The sequence below is a fragment of the Cottoperca gobio genome, chromosome 4 (assembly GCF_900634415.1).
Source record: "Cottoperca gobio chromosome 4, fCotGob3.1, whole genome shotgun sequence".
NCBI classification, from domain to species: domain Eukaryota; kingdom Metazoa; phylum Chordata; class Actinopteri; order Perciformes; family Bovichtidae; genus Cottoperca; species Cottoperca gobio.
Window position 1 is genome coordinate 11650129 of NC_041358.1, and position 20254 is coordinate 11670382.

Genomic DNA, 20254 nt, shown 5'->3' on the forward strand with positions numbered 1-20254 from the left:
TCCCTGGTGTACCTGGTCTGACACGTCTCTGTCGCCACTGCCTGGCTGCAAGCCAAAGTCCGGACAGAGAGGTCTTTTACAGTCAGAGGACCCACCTCTGCTTTTCTGTGTGGTGCTTTTCCACTGATGGGGAAAAGGAAAGAAGAGATTCAGACCAACACAGTGACTCACTGACTCCCTACTCTGAGAGGAGCAACAGGGAGCCTGTTTACCTGATTTCATTGCTAACTTTGACGCTATCGCTGACTTTTAGAAGTTTGTCCAACATAGAATTTGCAGATGAAGTCAGTCAGCAGACACTGTAAACTCAAAGCAAATTCTACTCTTATGAATACAATATAATGCTTTGTTATCAATCAAACTACTTGACAGTATAAAGCAACGTTTGCCCCACTTTAAATGGAAGCCACATGATATGAGGATACATGATTATGATAATAAAAGCCATTTGGTCAAAAACAGGAAGGCAGTCCAATCATAAATGTGTAATTGGTACATACTCTGGTAGTGGGCCAACACCGAACATTGCCAAAGCTTGGCAGATAGGAATAACAACACTATAAAAATTGTGACATATATTTCTGGTGCTTGAACCTATAAATGAAATCAGGGTAGAAAATGCAATCCTGAAACATAAGGTGGAGAGTATCAGGCCCTCCAATAGTTATAACTGTGAACGATATGACAGGTATTGTTAGGCAATAAATGAAACTGCAGAAACTGACACTAGCTATTTGGTTAGTCAGGTTATTCTGCTGCAACACTCACAAGACACAACGTGACGGAGTGAGGATGACACGGAGGTGACAGACAAAATGATGTGTCAGGACGATGATATTTTCCCTTTCACAACCTTCAGAACTTAACATCAGCTGACCTGAGAATCAGCTCATAAATAGAAATTAAAAAAATGTATGAGCTGCTTCACTCTGTACAGTTAACATGCAAAGGATCCATTTTTCTTTGCATGGAAATGTAAAACAGAACATTACATCCTGAGGTTTATTTCTTGCCAATGTTTGTTTTATCATTTATGATTCATATGTCCTTTCCTTGTTGTTTACTGCCGGTAAAGGTACCTCTGATTACCACATTATGGCCACTTGAACTCAAGAGCCGGATGAACTCAACTAAAGTGATACTGTGAACTTCCAACCTGGCACATTTTAATGAGGTGAGACAGAAGCTGAAAGTGTGAACTGTGAACATGATTATGTATCGATGTATTCAGTGAATTGACCTCAGAAATTCATATTTTGTAGAATTAGCGAGAATTATCTTAAAACAACTTAACCATCTTAAAATGAGGCAAATTACTTTGCTAGTAAATTACTCTCAAAATGTGGCCTTCATATAATCTTTGCCTTTTATCTACCCCTTCAATTTATTACTCGTGTAATCTTGGACAACTTTTGTGCTCATTTATGTAATTTCTCAATAATTTCCTCATCCATTTCTACAAGGTTTCCTGTAAATAACTATGTCATTTAGTACTAATTAGATTTCAAATCTAGTCAAGTGTTCACTTGGTAGGCTACACTTTGGATTTAATAATTCTTAATATGTGCCTGAACATGCACAAACATTACATTTGTTTAGAACCAAGAACACAATTCAAAATATAATAGTTTTCAGTAATACATTTATAATCCATGAACTTACTTTGAATTGAGCTTTTATTTAAAAGGACGTTCCTAATATCGTCATAATTAATGCCAAATAATAGAGTTATTTTCAGGAAACCCATTAACTGATTGACTCTAGTTGATATATTTTGGTCATGAAAAACTAAGAAATGTTAATATATTGCTACTGTTATGTAATAGTATCGACATAGCCTTTCTTAAGACCAACATTCTTTAGATTACTCTTAATATTTACATTTTTTTACATAACTTATAAATTGAAAACAAGCATATCTATTTAATCAACTAGTGTTTGCTTAATGAAATGAGTCAGATTCAGTACAGCACTACATGCCCAACAGGAGATCTTCTTTTGCACATGATTGCTGTCAGCAGTGACCTAATTCACCTAAAATGTCCCGGCTCTGCAGCCGCACAGTGACTATAGCAACTGTGAGTGTTATGTAGAGAGAGAGAGTGACTGAAAAGGGCAGAAACATAAGGAGACTGTTAAATATATGAGCACATGACAGATGTGTGTGTAAAATCTGACACTTGTTCACCCAGTGTCGATGAGGCGGTTAATGCAGGTAGAAACGAGTGTATACATTTCATCCTTTAAGTTGCAGCTAGCAAGGCTTCACTTATAGTCTTGCTTGTAAATGTCGGGCATACTTTCTGAAATGTTATTGACTTCTATTTAGTGGCTGAGGATTTTCAGAAAATTAATTCTAAAACCACATTTAGGAAACTATGACAGATCATTAAGAACAAAACTTCATGTTTTACCATGATTGCATTTCCACTGCATTTGCAACTACAGGGGTCAGGAGCAATGTTTCTCCATGCTGCAGGCTCAGCTTTAGAAATGGAGTCGCTGCTTAGTTGGATGGAAATATCCAAGTATTTGATAGATTGCCATGAAATTTGGTACAGACATTCATGTTCCCTTCAGGATGAATTGTACTAACTTTGGTGATCCTCTGACATTTCCTCTAGCACCCTCATCAGGTGAAAAAAGTGCATTTGTTCAATATTTTGGTTTATGACAAAACTACTGACATTTCCATTAGCCTTATCTGTACTTTGTGTTTCGTGCTAATTATCAAATGTTAGCATGCTAAGCAAGGCAGTGAACATGGTCAATATCCTACATGCTAAACTTTAACATGTTAGCAGTCATTGTGAGCAAGCAAGCCCACTGATGTGAGCATTTAGCTCAAAGTACCTCACAGAGTCACTGTAGACTCTGTGTCATGTTCATCCTCCAAAGTATCACAGTTATTATATCATATTCACATTCATACAGTCCACAATGCAAAACAAATAATCATCTCCTGTCATCGGTCGAGGGATATCAGTAAATCTCAATAAAGACTTTTATTTTTTTTGTACCAAAATAGGCAGTTAGAGCAGGGATAAATATTATAATATGTTAGATATACAGTAGATCCATCTCTGTAATAGATTCTTTGCATCGGTGCTTTACTCTAACAGACAGTGGCATGGTCCCCTGGCTCAAACACACAGCCAGAGTCACACAGAGAGTCCAGTTCTGTCAACTGACAACACCACTGGTTCACTGGATTCATAGAGGATTACAGATGCAAAAATAAATGATTAGCTGGACATCCTGTGAGGAAATATTAAAGCTTTCAAAACACATGTGGTTAAAACTATTTATTATTTGGGTCTCAAAGCTACTCTGTTGACAGAACGGTCTTTCTGTACGTCTCTGGTCTCCAGTCAGCTTGGAGGATACGCCTCGGGGGTTGAGGGTGGAGATGGGAAGTGGGTGGCTGACAAGGTCCATATGGGGGCTTTTTTTTACCAAAAGCATCTCGGTATTTCAAATGTTCAACGACAACAGAGGTTGTCGTCATGTTTCCAGAAAGCCCCATTTGTGACGTCACTCTCTTTTAGCTCTGTTTTTGGTCTCCACCAACTCAAGAGGGAAATGCAAATGCTCCACTTTGTTCACCAGCCAGCCGCTAACTGAGTCTGTCCGTTGGTGCTGAGCAGGTAGTTTACTGTGAGCTTTCAGAACTGCTGCGGCCAAACACAACACTATGAGAGCGGTGAGACTGAACCAAGAGGAGAGCTGCAGATTCAGGAGATAATTCTCTCTTCACATTGTCACATTCTCACTTGATATATTGTTCTATTGATATATATCGCTTTAAGGGAATAATCTAAATCGTTATTTTTTACTGTAATTTACCCAGCAGAGGGTTGCGTCTTCAAAGGTGTTTTCGTAATCTTGCAGATGTTTAAAAATAAAGATAAATGTTTGCCTGCAGCTAAACCAACATATAGTTTATTTCCACATTCACTGCTTTTCTTTTTTGTTTAAATCAGCGGTATAGCACAAAATCAACCATAGTCTGTGACGTGTGCTCACCTCAGTCAAGAGATGTGCAAAGCGAGGGTCACGTGACTGACAGAGCCAGCATCGAGATGCTAGTTGTACTGTAAAGTTGCATGTTGTAGTGCCGATAAAGCGGGAAACGGCGCTTTAAAATAAAAACATTTTCCAGAAAACAGATCTTTCTTGGCAAACTGTGGACAGTCTGTGTATCATGAAAACACCTTTGCTAATACACGCCCTTGCTAGATAACAGGTGAAAATACAGCGCTTTGATTGTCCACCATGTGCCTGTATCATGGGGTGACGTATGGAGTACTTAGGTCACAAATGGAGCTAGTGTCAGGTGTTATTCATGCACACTGGGACTCAAGGCTCAAACGTATAAATCCAGCATAAACAAAACCTGTTGCAAAGAGAGCTAATGCAGCTGATTAGTGAGCCATGACAGTAGCATTTACCAGAGGAGTTCACCTGATGTCTTTAACTACGCAACAATAGCATGACATACAGCAAATGACCATGAAGAGTTCCCTGACCGTGTTAGCTCTTTCAAACCAGCATCATAATCACTGATAGCTGAAAGAAAAGTGAGTGTGTGACACATCCAAACACCAGAAACACTGGGAAGTGATTAGATGCTTTTAAGAAATCAGCCCTCATTAGTGCAACTACAGTAAGAAGGAAAGCTATAATGATGATGCTGATGATTATGATGGTGATGATAGTGTTGATGAAGAAGATGATACACTGTTTGATGGTGGAGTCCTCGACTAATGTCACACTGTGAATGTGGAGAAGGAGAGGAGGGAGATAAAGGCAATGAGAGAGAGAGAGGAGGAAGAGGAGGAGGGGGGACGGCAGAGAAGCCCTTGTGAGACGAAGACTTGGGTGTTACAATTCTTTTTCTATTAATCAAACTGCTAAAAGTGAAATGTTTGACATCACCATTACTCCCACTTTTATTTGCATTCGATTTGAACATTTAATAGGATTCTAAATTACTTTTTATTTTATTTCCTTCTTGTGGCCAAATAACAAGAATAATGCGGTCATTGCATTTTCATTATCTGCACTCGTCACTGTGGAACTAAATTACCCTCGTTATCTGTTTCCTTTGGTGTAGCAACAGGAGAGTTTCTAACCTGCTCCAGTTTGGTTTTCTTTTTATTTCCATTTCAGCCCATCCGTATCCATGTAGTACGTAAGTAAGTAATAATGTTACTTTTTAACAATTAAAATGACTTTTACAGAATCCTTGACTCTGATTGGCTGTTCCTGTCACCTGAAAGCTGCTCTTAAAGGCTACGCCTACACTTTGCTGTAAATAGGAGGAAGACGCTTGATAGAATTGTGTCCAAATCTTTTAGTGATTTTTCAATTTCCTTTATGAGCATTATTCTCAGAAATTTGAGAAACACAGGCTCAGGGCACCAAATTAACTCTGGACAGTATATACAGTATAGTATAATTTACTTTTCTACTTAATTTTTGATTACACATTACTGCTTGTTACAAGAAATATCAACAAGAGTCTCAATTGTGATTGATTGTTTTCTTGCTATGTCTCTAATTGTACTAAGGTTTCTTTTTGGCACCAGATACCAAAATGCTGGGGCACCTTACAACATTTTCACCTCATATATAAAGTCTGTAGTCTACAGGGGAAATGAGGAGGAGGTAGGGATGGGATGTAAGAGAAAGATAGAAAAAGATTTAACAGGACCAATGCCATGAGGACGTACAGTCGGGGAGAAGATCAAGATTTTGTCCCAAAAACATGCTCTTAAAGCTACAGCGTGCAAAAGTCTGCCTTTTGGTGACAACATTATCATTACAAACCCATACATGAATGCATTACCCTTCGTTAATATGAAAACAACAACGACAACAACAATAAGAAGAACAATAATGAAATCAAATCAGATAATGGTACATGTCGCCTTGATTTGAACCACCTCCTTAAACATTAAGGAACCGAGCTGTAGGAAGATCCACCAATAGGCTGCTGGATGGACATTAGCCCCTCCCACTTCAGGAAGTAGCAGTCCCAGATAGTCCCAGCCTCGTCAGACTTTATGTGCTTGTGTAAATGTGTGTGTGTGTGTGTGTGTGTGTCTGTGTGTGTGTGTGTGTGTGTGTAGTAATGTGTGTGTACAAGAGAGAGAAAGAGGAAGCAGGCTGATAATAGAAAATTAGAGATGTAGGAAGTGTTGAAAGAGTGATGTGTGTGATCATGTAGTAGGTGTGTGTTTATTCAGAGTCGCTCCTTGGTGGGCACCCAGATGTAAGGACCAGACTGCTCCTCAATGATCTGCTTCACCTGCGAATACACTTCCTCTAGAGACGAACCCTGGACGATAGCTGCAGACAGAGAGAGTAAGAGATTAATATCAAAGAAATACATTTACCAAAACATATTACCATAGTAACCCACTGAAAGGAACTCTAATAAAAACATTAAAGGAGGCAGTTACTTTTAAAAGTCATTATCACTGTGTATTTGAGTGTGTGTGTATGTGTGCATAGGGCTATGTATGTTCTTTACACACGCTTCCTATATAGGAAAATAAATTGATGAATCTGTCACATCAAGAACAAAAGACAAAACGTCTCGTCAAAGTGTAACGTGCCACTTTCTGAATCTCTTGAGTTTGACTTACATAACACTGTTACGTATAGGGACTCTGCAATCTTTCACATTCCACTCACGAATGTTACTGTTTTTGTTAAAGGAAGACTTCAACATTTTGGGAAATACAATTATTCTCTTTCCTGCGCACTAGATGAGAAGATCAATACGACTCTAACGTGTGTGAATGAGGGATGAAGCTGCACAAAGACTAGAAACAGCCGGTCTCTGTCCAAACTTAACAAATCCAACCTCCTACCGACACCTAGACTAACAAGTCAGTCTCTAAATGTTTCGCTCAACTATAGACTGAAGACAATCTCTCTTCATTGCTAAAACTGGGTCGAAACAATTATACAGTTAAAAGAAACCCCGCATAGTAGAACCAACAGCTTTGCATTTAGAGATCTCCGATTGTCTGGTATGGCGAGACTAAACTCAAAAGCTCACTAACTAACATGTTATATTTTGTTCACTATTCCCAAGAACTCTTTTTTGGACCTGAATTGATGAATTCCTAGAAATGTCTGACTGACTGCGACTCCTGTTCCAATGACGTCATCAAAGGAAAGCCACAGAACATTAATGAGTAAAGTTGCACGTGTTTGTACGAGTGAGTCAGCTGGTAACTAACCGGTGAAGAACTCTGTGAACTCCTGCTCCAGTTTGACGGCTCTGTCGAAGGTCTTCCTCGCCTGCTCCTCAGTGAAACGTTTGTTCATCTCTCTGGAAAGACAGACAAAAGTTACAAATATCACGGTACGGATCAAGAGTTTAAAACATATTTTAAATACAACTAAAGCCTTAGCAACCCCTTTGACCTCAATGCATAGTTCAAGAGATACTTTTAATACACTGGAACCGCACCAACACACTGTGGTGACTTCATTGGAATATAGCACTAACATTACATTATTACAGTTCATTTAGCTGACGCTGTGTCCAAAGCGACTTACACTAACCAAGGTGCAGCTATCCTAAAGTATGTTTAAAGGCAGCTAGAGACAAATAAAATAATATATATATATATATATATATATATATATATATATATATATATATATATATATATATATATACATACTGTATATCCTGTATGACTGTATAACTTCAGGTTGTATGCATATTGCATAAAACTGAAAGATTAATGTGAAAACATACTTATTTTTGTCATGTACAACTTCAGCTTGTTTGTCATTATTCATGAAACTTGCAGAATTTAGTTTTCTTGTTTTTCTATCATACTTTCGTGTTCATGTTAAATACACTAGAGTATGTTATTTATCTCACAATTTGATGATTATCATACTCACATACGCACATTGTTTATGTTACTGCTAATGATACATACAGGATGATATACTATCTAAAGGATATATATATATATATATATATATATATATATATATATATATATATATATATGTTACATACAGGATGTAGCTTCAAACAGCAGTTGCAAAACAATCTCTCACCACAAGATCCATTTAGTAGATTGTTCTGGAGCTTTCAAACATATTACATTGTCCTCATCAGCAGATAGGAGCCAATTAAGTGAAATTGTAGTTCATTCCTATAAACACTTTGAGGATCTTTCATCCATGTTGCGCCGAAAACTCATAAATACAAGCTACTAAATGGACCCTGTGGTGTTTCCAAGATCAATAATGAACTTCAAAGCTCAACATTTAAGCCAACATGTTAAAAGAGATCTGAAAAGTGCTCGGAGGGAAAAGAAAATATCCAACCATGACAGCTGATTGGGCTCATATCCGCTGATGAGGCGCATGTGACATGGTAAAAAGCTTAAAAACAAGCAACTAAACTGACATTTTGGTGAAATGATAAGTAGGTTACTGTGGCAGTAGGGTGTGGTTACTGCGCCGGTTGCTGGTGGAAAGTGCGGCACCATTAAAACTTCTCTTATTCATCAAACCTCCTTCTCCTTCTCCTCACTGTATCTGGCTGAGAGCAGGACTGTCTCACAGTTACTTACAGGATATTGTCGACGTTGCGTGGTCGAATGAAGACAGCGACGGGATGGAGGCCTGCCAACTGGAGACGCTTTATCGCATTCCCTGATACATCCAGTATACAGTGTTTACCCTGCGACAGAGACGTACAGTAAAACAGAGATAACTTGCTGCCGTCCTCCATCAATACTTCCATTCACTCCTCTCTCTCTCCTCTGAACTTTGCATTGTATCTCTCTCTCCTCACACTCTCCCTTTAAATTCACCTTGTCAGCGACTTCCTTGACCGACTGTATGCTGGTTCCATACAGATGGTTGTTATACTGTCCAGCCTCTATAAACTTGTGTTCCTGGATCTCTTGCTCCATGAGCTCTCTGGAGGACATGAAGTGATAATCTCTGCCGTCCACCTCGTAGTCGCGCCGCGGCCGCGTTGTGTCTGTGGATCATAGATTTTTACACACAATAAGATATTATTTAAGAAAAAGAATCTACCTTTTTAAAAAATCATAAAAAAGGATAAATAAATAAAAGTATCAAGTATAAAAGTATATCTTTATATCGAACTCATGTACATTATTTATGTTGTATATCTAAAAACTACAAATATGCTGAAGAAACAAAAAAATGGATTTAAAGGATTTCAACTTTAAAGAAACTGAAATACATTGCTCTGGATTGATTCAATTGAATCATTGATTGTGATCCCTTACTTTTACAGTCTGTATCTGTCCCTCCTCTACAGTCACATCTAATTCTAATTCTTCTAATCCCCCAAAACAAACTGTTCTCCTTCCATCCACCAAATGCCCTCTGACTTTCCCTCCCTTCCCCATCTTCATCAATACAGCATGAGGTTATGATTTAGGGCAGGGCTACCTTGTGATTTACAGGTCGTTACCACGGTGTTGTCTGATGTGAGTGCTCTCCGTGTTTTCAGTGTGTTTGCCTACAGTGTAGCTGTACCTCTCTGCCTAACTGTAAGTTATACGTCAGCTTTCATTACAACATTATAAACATGCATTTATAGTGTTCATAATGTGTCTTTGCCTTGTGTGCAAAGTTCCAGTTTCATTTAAGAGGTCAGTGCTGGGATTTATCCTAAAGTTAAAACACTCACGTGGGACGCAGGAGCCAAACTTGTCAGGGAACTCGGAGATGAGGTCATCGTTAATCCGGTCTTTCATTGGTCCAAGCACGATAACTGGTCGCGTGTAATTAACTGGGATATGACAAACAGATAAACAAGTAAGTGGAAGTAAGCAATGCCAACATACGACTGAATAACATAACAATTCATGTAAAGTTAAGTACCAACCTTCCTGCTGCATGACAGGTTGGTAAGTGAGGAGGGTCTCCTCCTGACCAGCTGATCGGACAAAGAGAAATGATGGACACTTTTAGAGGCACAGCAGTTGGGATAATTGACAACAAAACACACCCGACCCTTTTCTACTTTTGGACTAAACTTCTTCAACAGCTCTGGTAAAGCACGCTGAGGAAGCAGAGGTCATTTGTGCACACACACACACACACACACACACACACACACACACACACACACACACACACACACACTATCACACACACACACACACACACACACACACACACACACACACACACACACACACAAACACTATGCACATAAGTACACAACACAAAAATACACATGACGAGCACACACAGAGAAATACAACAAACACACACAAATAAAAATAATAACTGAACAAGAACGAGCAAAGAAGGAAGCGAGAGAGAGAGAAGAGAGAGAGAGAGAGAGAGAGAGAGAGAGAGAGAGAGAGAGAGAGAGAGAGAGAGAGAGGAAAATAAAGAAAGAAGGAGAGAAAGAAAGCGATAGAGGAGGGTCTAGACTTACAGGAACTACTCTCACTATCGCTGGTGCCAGAGGTTACCAGCTCTGGAAGGACAAGACAGGTCAAAGTCAGCAACACACACACATACAAACATAAAGTTACAGACAAACACACACAGACTTGTAACAGAAAACATCAGCCAAACAATGTAATTCCATCCATTCGTTTTCTATATTTGCTCGTGCTGTTCAGGTGAGCAGGAGGCCGGAGCCTACTTATCCTATAAGTATGTGGACAACTAAACATTACAGCTATTGAAGTGAATCGTTTCCTTTAAAATCTCTACTTCACATAATAAAAAGATACAGCAAAGTCAAGAGGATTGCTTTGAAATACAGCCAAATTGGGCTTGAAGTATTTTTAATAATAAAATAAAGGAGTCATTTTGGATTTCGTACTGCACTTCCATAAAGTTGGAGGACATCAGATGTCCAATAATTCAACTCATTAGCGTCCAATTAAGTACAATTCTGAGTTACTTATACTGTACTTTAGTATTTTACTGTTATGCTACGCTATTCTTCCACTCCACTACATCTCAGAGGAAAGTATTGTACTTTTTAAAGTTACTAGCTACTTTACAAATGAAGACTTTAAAAACCTATAATGACCATACAAAGTACAACGTGTTGTCATAAAGCAAATTAAATCACCCAGCAGAAACATTTGCATGTGAGTGCTTTTAATTGAGATACTTTAAGTGCATATTGCTGATAATACTTAGTAGGATTTTGAATCCAGGAAGTGGTAAAGCTGCTATTACTCAAGTGAAAGATCTGAATACTTCTCCCACCATTGACCATTTATTTTGTGAACTATTTCTCTTTTTTTCTGATAGTTTCCAGTTTAAATATTATCACACTTTTGGTAGCTGGCTGGCCTAGATCTACATCTTTTGTATGTTAATGCAAAATGGCAAATTCATAATAATACACACCTATTGTCTGAATGATAAAGTTATTAAACTGAACTGTCCTGGACATTGGCCTTATGCACTCAAAATGAACAGTCCTTTACAGTCAACTCTACAGTGTATTTCAGTTACACCGTCTTCCTCCCTCTTCTTCCCTCCCGGAGGATTGAGGAAGAGGTGAAAGGTGCAGTAGTGGATCTGTAAAGCATCTGTGCCATATACTGACCAGCAGGTGTCACTGATGGAGAGAATACCTACCTTTATCATCCTGATCCTGCAGAGAGAGAGAGAGAGAGAGAGAGAGAGAGAGAGAGAGAGAGAGAGAGAGAGAGAGAGAGAGAATTAATCATCATACCACAAATTATCATAACAGTATCTGACTTTTATCAGCAGAAACCCTTTTTGAAAGCTTGTGGGTTCTCCATTCCTCACACACACACACACACACACACACACACACACGCACACACACATGCACACACACATGCACACACACACACACACACACACACAGTTTGAGTGAGCAGGACTAATTTGCAGTCTTTTTCAAAGCAGAGAGCCAGGGGATACAGCATGTGTGTGTCTGTGTGTGATCATTTTTAATTATCAGCTCTTCACCGTGCAGAGTTGCTGATTGCAGACTTGCTGATTCACACAGTGTGAATAAAACAGAGAGCGAGCTGACAACACAGTGATATCAATAGCTCGTGTTAGACTCGTGTGTCAGCTCTCGACATCACATGGTGGGATAAAAGTGTGATTAAAGTCTTGTCGTCACCTCGCCTTTTGAACTGGAAACTTCTCTACATCCCAAATATCAAAGTCATTATAATTAGTTTCTAATTGATATTTAACCTGTTTAGTCTTTTTCTAGTTACAAGTGGTTTGGCTGTCACTGACATAACAGGTTTTTAGTCAGCTCATACCTCGACTCATCAATTTGTTCAATTATTTTGCAAAAAAGTCAAATTGTTGCTCGATAGAAGAAAACTGTCACCTCCTAAAATCTAGTGCTGATTAAAGGATTGATGGATTAATATTGTAGAATCCACACTATGAGCTGGTCTACTTTATTCTATTGATTTAGTCTCAACAGCTAGGGATAAAATAACTTCACACAAATAAACGTGACTTGATTTAATTATATTGAAGTGTTTTGCTCCCACATGGATACAGCTTGGATGGGAAATGTTAGAAAGGTTTATCATCTCTTTGTTGACGCATTATTTGTACTCAGATTTTATATAATTGAATGGACAGGTGGGAGAACACTTTTCTCTGCAAATAACACAATGTCAAACTTCTTCTGGTTCAACACGTTCTCATTCAAGTGTTCATAGGAGACCTGAAGCTCCCTGAAAAGCTTTTCCTAAGAGTTTCACATGGGATTCAAGCTTCATGTATTTGCGTTGCTGTTTGAGAATGTTTGACACACGAGGGAATAAGAACACGCTCTCATAAAAAGGGTTTAATCTTTTCTAAGCAACAACCTTTAGTCTTAATGTTATAGACAAACATAGACTTTATCCGTTCTGCTAATAACATATTACTCATTTGAGACATGAACCTCATGCTGGTAAGTAGACCAACACCAGTAAGGTAAACTCTTAGATGTGACTTTGGTGACCTTTGTGTGGGCCAAACTTAATTTTAAAGTTTATAAATCGGGTTTCTACTCACCGATCGGTCCTGAGACCTTGACACTCTGACAGACTTTAACCTCGACCTCTCCTTCTTCTCCGCCCTGTGAGATGGACGGACAGGGAAATAAAAACATTAAGATAAATGCTGGGAGGGGACAGACACCAAGAAAATACATAGAAATGTGTCGGACTTGAATTTACTTCTTATCCCCTTCTGTTTCGAGTCGTTTTTTCCAAATAAAGTTTAAAAAGACGTTCTTTGCATGGGGTCTAGTGAAGAGTATATAGGGAAAGATTTCAACTCAGGCATTCTTGTGACTTTCTTCAGTCATGTGAGACATTATTCATACAACAATATTCGTTCACAGGGAAATAATAACCAGGCGAATGTGAACTCTAGTTGATCTCCTATTATGTCTGGAAGATCAAAGCAGAATCACAGAATCATCTTAAAACATTTAGCACCCTGAAACTGCAAAAGTTACAATCTCAGTCAGATCTTTTCACATCCAAAAAATATACAAAGCAAAAATATGACATGACGTCTTTTAATTCAAAAAGTTATTTTCTAGTTTATATATCTGAAGTATTTTCAATATATCTTGTCTATAAGCAGCACTATGAGGTTATGGGATTTTTGAATAGTATTGAGAGGAAGCTGCTTTAATTTTGTAGACTTTAATATCCAGATATTAAGAAACTTGACAAAAGAGCAGATATCTTATCCACTAATCTGAATGTGATTACCTTATAATATCCACTAATATATGATATACTGATATACTTTAGTCTCAGGGTAGAAAAGACGCTTTCTCCTCATTGAGGCTTCTGCTCGCTCCTGCTGAAGGAGACAGCTTTGCCTGCTAAGTTTAAATTTAGATTTGTCACTTCCTATGCAGGGCCATTTCCTGCTGGCGATCACATTCAACACTAGAATTTAAAATAATGTGAATCTCCAGTGTCTCAGCTCAGTGACCTGTTTCTCTGTTGAAGCCTCATTTTATAATTTAGGCTGAAAAGTCAGATGTGTTTTTATACAAAGTCCTGAATAATGCAGCTTTTAGCCTCCTAATGTCTGTCAACAGCTAAACAACTGTCACTGCAAACAGACCAGCAGCATCAAGGTCCAAGGCAGAAATGACAATAATAACACAAGGAACAATGTCAGACTGCAGGCTACTCTTCGGTTTTAATCCCTGATGACAGCTCGGCTCTGAACGATACCTTCGTGTGAGCATGTTTACATTACTGCGTACGAGTTGTCTTTGTTTCTCCTTATTGTCCACTGTTTTTCTTTCCTTTAAATAACATAATTAGAGTGAATATTCAAAACCAATGGTCATTTTACTTGAGAAGGAGAGGAGAAGGGACATGAGGGGAGAAAAAGAGAGGATGATGAGGAGCAGGTGAAACAGAAAGAGGAATAGAAGAAGGAAGACAGGAAGAGAGGAGAGGAAGAGGAGAGTATAGGAGGAGCATGTGGAACAAAACAATGAGGAGAAAAGGTCCAGGACGAGAGGAGAGAAGGAGGAGATAGAGCAGATTCAGGAGGAGGAGAAAAGTAGAGGAGGAGATGAAAGAGGAGATAAGGAGAGGAGAACAGGAAGAGGAGGAGAGCTTCAGTACGGGAGGAGGAGAAGAGGAGAGGAGAAGAAGAAAAAGAATAAGAGGAGCAGGTGGACCAGAGAGAGGAGGAGAAGGAGGCAGAGAAGAGGAAAAGAGAGGAGGGCAGGGGGATAAGAGGAAAAGAGAGGAGAGCAGGGGGAGAAGAGGAAAAGAGAGGAGAGCAGGGGGAGAAGAGGAAAAGAGAGGAGAGCAGGGGGAGAAGAGGAAAAGAGAGGAGGGCAGGGGGAGAAGAGGAAAAGAGAGGAGAGCAGGGGGAGAAGAGGAAAAGAAAGGAGGGCAGGGGGAGAAGAGGAAAAGAGAGGAGAGCAGGGGGAGAAGAGGAAAAGAGAGGAGGGCAGGGGGAGAAGAGGAAAGAGAGGAGAGCAGGGTGAGAAGAGGAAAAGAAAGGAGGGCAGGGGGAGAAGAGGAAAAGAGAGGAGAGCAGGGTGAGAAGAGGAAAGAAAGGAGGGCAGGGGGAGAAGAGGAAAGAGAGGAGAGCAGGGGAGAAGAGGAAAGAAGGAGGGCAGGGGAGAAGAGAAAGAGAGGAGAGCAGGGGGAGAAGAGGAAAGAGAGGAGGCAGGGGAGGAGAGGAAAAGAGAGGAGAGCAGGGGGAGAAGGAAAAGAGAGGAGGGCAGGGAGAAGAGGAAAAAGAGAGGAGAGAGGGTGAGAAGAGGAAAAGAAAGGAGGGCCAGGGGGGAGAAGAGGAAAGAGAGGAGACGCAGAAGGGGAGAAAGAGGAAAGAAAGGAGGGCAGGGGGGGAGCGAGAGAAGAGTAAAAGAGAGGATACAGGGGGAGAAGAGAAACGAGAGGAGAGCAGGTGGAGAGAGGAAAGAGAGGAGGGCAGGGGGAGAAGAGGAAAGAGAGGAGGGCAGGGGGAGAAGAGGAAAAGAGAGGAGAGCAGGGGGAGAAGAGGAAAAGAGAGGAGGGCAGGGGGAGAAGAGGAAAAGAAGGTGGAGGACATAGAGGAGAAGAGGTTGAGGAGAGGAGAAGAGGGAGGGCCAATGTGCTGATATCAGAAGACAGTTAAACAGCCTTTATCAAAAAATGGATAGCAATAATTAACTTCACATATTAGACCTCATATCACACCAGCCATATCACGCCATATCACAATAATTAAAAATGTATCAACACTCTCCTACCACAGCCTTTAAAACCTTTTGTATTTAATGCGTCCTATTCTAATATCCAAACCTCTGGGGGCTGCACTCTAATATCTTCTTTAATATGTTTTTGTAAAATAATTCGTTTTTTAAATTATAACTCAGTTATTATATTACCCCTAATGCACCAGCCTCTTACACCCAGCCTCTATTCTAACACCTCCGTCTATTGATACCCGACCGTCTAACCCCGTGTGACAATCTCTACATCCCTTCCTTTTCCACTCGCTCCTCACTCCCACTCATCCTTGTCGCCTCTAATCTCTTTCACTTATTCACTGTCATCACTGCCTCACTTTCCACATCCCTCCATCCTCGTCACCCCTCCCCATGTCACGGACGGACTTGTTCTTATTCGTCTCCTCTTACCACCTCGGAAACCTATCAACATCCATCTGTCACCTGCTCTGCAGGTTTACTTTCAGCAGATTCTACATAATGATGATGTTTGCAGTGTTATGAGCCAGCAGCAAAGTGACACACCAACGTAAACTGAAACCAATTTGAAACTCTCCACCACTGAGAGCTGTCCTGGACCGGAAAAAGGAGGAGGAGAGGAGGGGGAAGAGAGACAGAACGAGAAGAAGGAAGAGAAGACGAGGAGGAGAGGACAGGAGGAGATGAGAAGAAGCGGAGGAAGAGGGAGAGAAGAAGGAGAAGAGCAGGAGAGAACAAGGAGGAGAGGAGGTTCAGGTGAAAGAGAAAGAGGAGGAGAAGGAAGAGGAGACAAGAAGGAGAGGACAGGAGGAGAAGAGGAGGAAGAGGAAGAGAAAAGGAAGAAAAAAGGAGAAAAGAAGAAGAGGAGGAGAGAAAGAGGTGCAGGAGAAACAGAAAGAAGAGGAGAAGGAAATGGGGACGAGGAGGAGGATGAAGACGAGAGAAGGAGAAGAGTACAGAGAGGAGAAAAGGGTCTGGACTGGGGAGGAAGGGAGGAAAGAGGAGGCACAGATGAAACAGTAAGAGGAAGAGAAGAAGGAGGAGACACGGAGGAGAGGAGAGGATGAGGAGTAAAAGAGGAAGAGGAGGAGGAGCAGAAAAATTAAGAGAAGAGGACGAGTAAAAGGCGATGGGGAGGAAGACGAGAGAGTAGGTGAGGAAAATGATAGGAGGAAGAGGAGATGAGGAGAAGAGGAGGGAAGGAGGATTACGAGGAAGAGGTGACGAGGAGGAGGAGATAAGGACCAACTCTTGTGGAATTGATTATGTGGAAGTAGAGTATGTGCAGCATTGATGTTTGGCGTCCAGGCTCTGACCTTGTCGCTCCCTCACAAGGCTCAGGACAACAGGAAGTGGGAAACCAATACTAACTTCCCTCTTGGGAAATGCAGGTGGATTCTAGAGTGGTGGTGACATGCAGGAGAAGCAGGGAACTAATGTCTTCAGTACGCTGATTAAAAGATACAGTAGATATATGTGGCAGTGAGAGGAGTCCGCCATGTGAGCATAGCTTGCAGACTTCAATAAATACAATTAGTCTTTTGAACTCTGACCTCCTGCGGCTGGGGATGACTCCGACTTCAGGGCAGTTTGGAGGCGGGGGGCTGAGGTGACGGGCGGGCCACCACTCCTCTTCGCCTGCGCTGCTCACATGGAGAACATCCCCGAAATGAAATGGTAGGACCTGATTGGGCGCGCTCAGATCTGACACACTTCCGTCGTAGTCGAACAACGCTCTGCAGACAGACAGAGAAACAAATAATTTCATATTACACACAATACATTTAAAAACACAACTTCAGTGTGGCAGTACAATCTGCTGGAGGCGACAGACAAAGACAGATCCGTCCATCCATCGATGTTGAAATATGAAACCAAACGAAATGTCGAAATATTCACCATTTTATCTTTAGTCCAATTTAGAAAAAGACTTCTTTGTCCTGATGCCTTTCACATTTCTCACAACTGTTGACTTGACATCTATAATATGCACCTACATATAGTTTATATATATATAAACTGAAAGAACAAGACAGACACAGCCAGAGATGTTGTAGTAAATGAGAGCCAAATGTATTCTATTTATGACCTTGTCTGTGTGCACATGCATGTGTGTGTGTGTGTGTGTGTGTGTGTGTGTGTGTGTGTGTGTGTGTGTGTGTGTGTGTGTGTGTGTGTGTGTGTGTGCGCAATTGTACACATCTGTCTGCGTGCAGTCTGTTTGTGTGCATTTGTGTGTGTCGTATGTGTGTGTCTTAACGGTGACCACAGAGTTCCAAAACCCGTCCAGAGGGAAAAGACCTGGGAAAGTAGGCCAGCAGTGTGTGTGTGTGTGTGTGTGTGTGTGTGTGTGTGTGTGTGTGTGTGTGTGTGTGTGCGTGTGTGTGTGTGTGCGTGTGTGTGAAAAATAACTAGAGCTGAAATAACTGGCATCCCCTACTGTCCCTACTGCCTTCATCAATAAAACAGAACATAGACAGGGATAGAGAAACCGAGAGAATCAGACAGAGGTAGACACAGAGAGTCTAACATGAGTACAAAAAAACATCACCTCTTGTTTTATTGATGTCAGATTAAAGATGAGAAAAGTAAGACCTCCACACGAGACATTATATATTTAGCTGTCTGCTAAAATGTGACTTTGTGATAAATAAATAAATAAATCAGATGCAACTTCGAAGTGGTGGAAGCGTATGAGCAGGTAGCACAAGGTATCACCGGGCACGCATCACCTGGTGTCCGTTAACAGTTTATTTTACAGGCGTGTCGTTTACTAATAATATCTTGAATGTTTTGTGGGGAAAAGAAATGTGTGGTTTGGTACTAATTACAGGTAAATAAAAGTACAAGTCCTCCAAAAGAAACAACACGATTATTATTAACACATTATTTGTCTGTGCCTTTAATACAATTAAAAATCACTGTAAAAAAAAAAGTATGCTGTTGTTTGGGTTAGGCAAACAATATCAATATGTTTGAGTTAGGGAATCATTCTGCTTTGGGTGCATTTGGGTACTTTTTTAAGGTGAGGGAAAGATTGGGGTTTTGGTTAAAATTAAACTTTGTTTAGCTTTAGGGAGCTTTTACGTCATGGTAACAATAATAACCACGTGGTTATGGTTATGGAATAATTTGAATGTATTTTTGACCCATCCATCCACTCCGAACTCCTTCCTACGCAGACTTTGTCACTGCACCTCGAAGGAATGAGAGAACGAATGGTTTGGTTTATTTGTAGCTAATAGTTGAATTCATATTCTATTGTTTCTGTATGTTGCACTTTTGTTTGTCTTATTTGAAGCTATTGTTCTGCACTTAGATTATTTCACCTTTTTGAAGCTATTGTACTTGCTGTTCGGAGTTGTATCTTCATGATCGTTCGCACTTATTGTAAGTGGCTTTGGACGAAAGCGTCAGATAAATTAACTGTAATAATAATAACAAGAGCACCTCAATTCTTATATTTCCTAATTATCATACTGTATGTTGTTTTTGGGACACTTGCTGAACTGACTGATGCTGTCAGGACAGTCTCAAAAAAACTAAGTTGTGAGACTGTAGACTGTACTCTCATTCATCATTCATTTATGACTGTAAACTATCCTTTACATACATTTAATTGTATGTTTGTAACTTTTTTTTACGTTCAGTTTTCCTTCTGTAAAAGTCTGAAGGTTTTGATAGTTTAGCATTTGGAATAAAGTGTACCAACTTTCACTCTTTGTGAATGATGATTTTACTCATCAGTCGTACCAGATTATATGGAGGAAATTAATCAGTGTTACAAAATCTTCTTAATCTTTAATTGTGGTGGCTTTTCTTCAGTAGCAGGGGTACAGTAGAGTATCAGCAGCTGCACAGCTTAGTGAGATATTGGGGGCTGGGGAGGGATGGGTAGGCGGAGGGATCTACTGAGAAAGAATAGCTCGTAGCAGCTAATTTAAAAAGAAAAAGAAAACCCCGGAAGAAATGACTTGAACTCTTAATTGTTTTTGGGCTGTACATTTTGTAAAAAATTCTAAATTGTGAACTATAAGCGTAAAATAGTTCATTTTATTTTTTTAAAACTAAATATCAAACAAGAGAGTTCTCATTTTAACCCAAATGATTTTTGGACCAACCAGGTTACACTGACGGATAGTGTTCAGTAATATTAAGGCCACAGCTATGTAAATGTAACTCTAATCAATTACCTGCTCTGCATATTACATTTGTTTTAATTCCTATGAGGGATCCTATCTAATTACCCGAGTGAAGGAACACAGTAATTGCTGCAGTGTGTGTGTGTGTGTGTGTGTGTGTGTGTGTGTATGTGTGTGTGTGTGTGTGTGTGTGTGTGTGTGTGTGTGTGTGTGTGTGTGTGTGTGTTTCTGTGTGTGTGTGTGTGTGTGTGTGTGTGTGTGTGTGTGTGTGTGTGTGTATGTGTGTGTGTGTGTGTGTGTTAACCTATGGAAATATATGTGGAATTTGGAATCATTAAATACTCAAGTAGTGCTGTGTTGTCATTTAACTTTACCCTCC

General features: G+C 40.1%; 1 protein-coding gene across 4 annotated transcripts in view; it reads right to left on the minus strand.

Annotated features, from left to right (window-relative positions):
* Positions 1–2967: 2967 nt before the first annotated feature.
* Positions 2968–20254, minus strand: part of LOC115006765 (discs large homolog 1-like protein) — a 105265-nt gene continuing 87978 nt past the window's right edge. For 3 of the 4 annotated variants that reach the window (XM_029429233.1, XM_029429236.1, XM_029429237.1), the window contains 10 exons: positions 17287–17469; positions 13066–13129; positions 11644–11659; positions 10475–10516; positions 9914–9964; positions 9716–9817; positions 8862–9034; positions 8619–8728; positions 7257–7348; positions 2968–6354 (listed from right to left, as the gene is read on the minus strand). In XM_029429233.1, the coding sequence (XP_029285093.1) occupies positions 6248–6354; positions 7257–7348; positions 8619–8728; positions 8862–9034; positions 9716–9817; positions 9914–9964; positions 10475–10516; positions 11644–11659; positions 13066–13129; positions 17287–17469 (940 nt within the window). In that variant the 3' untranslated portion in view covers positions 2968–6247. The remainder of the gene's footprint in view (positions 6355–7256; positions 7349–8618; positions 8729–8861; positions 9035–9715; positions 9818–9913; positions 9965–10474; positions 10517–11643; positions 11660–13065; positions 13130–17286; positions 17470–20254) is intronic. The other variant, XM_029429234.1, reaches the window with a different exon arrangement.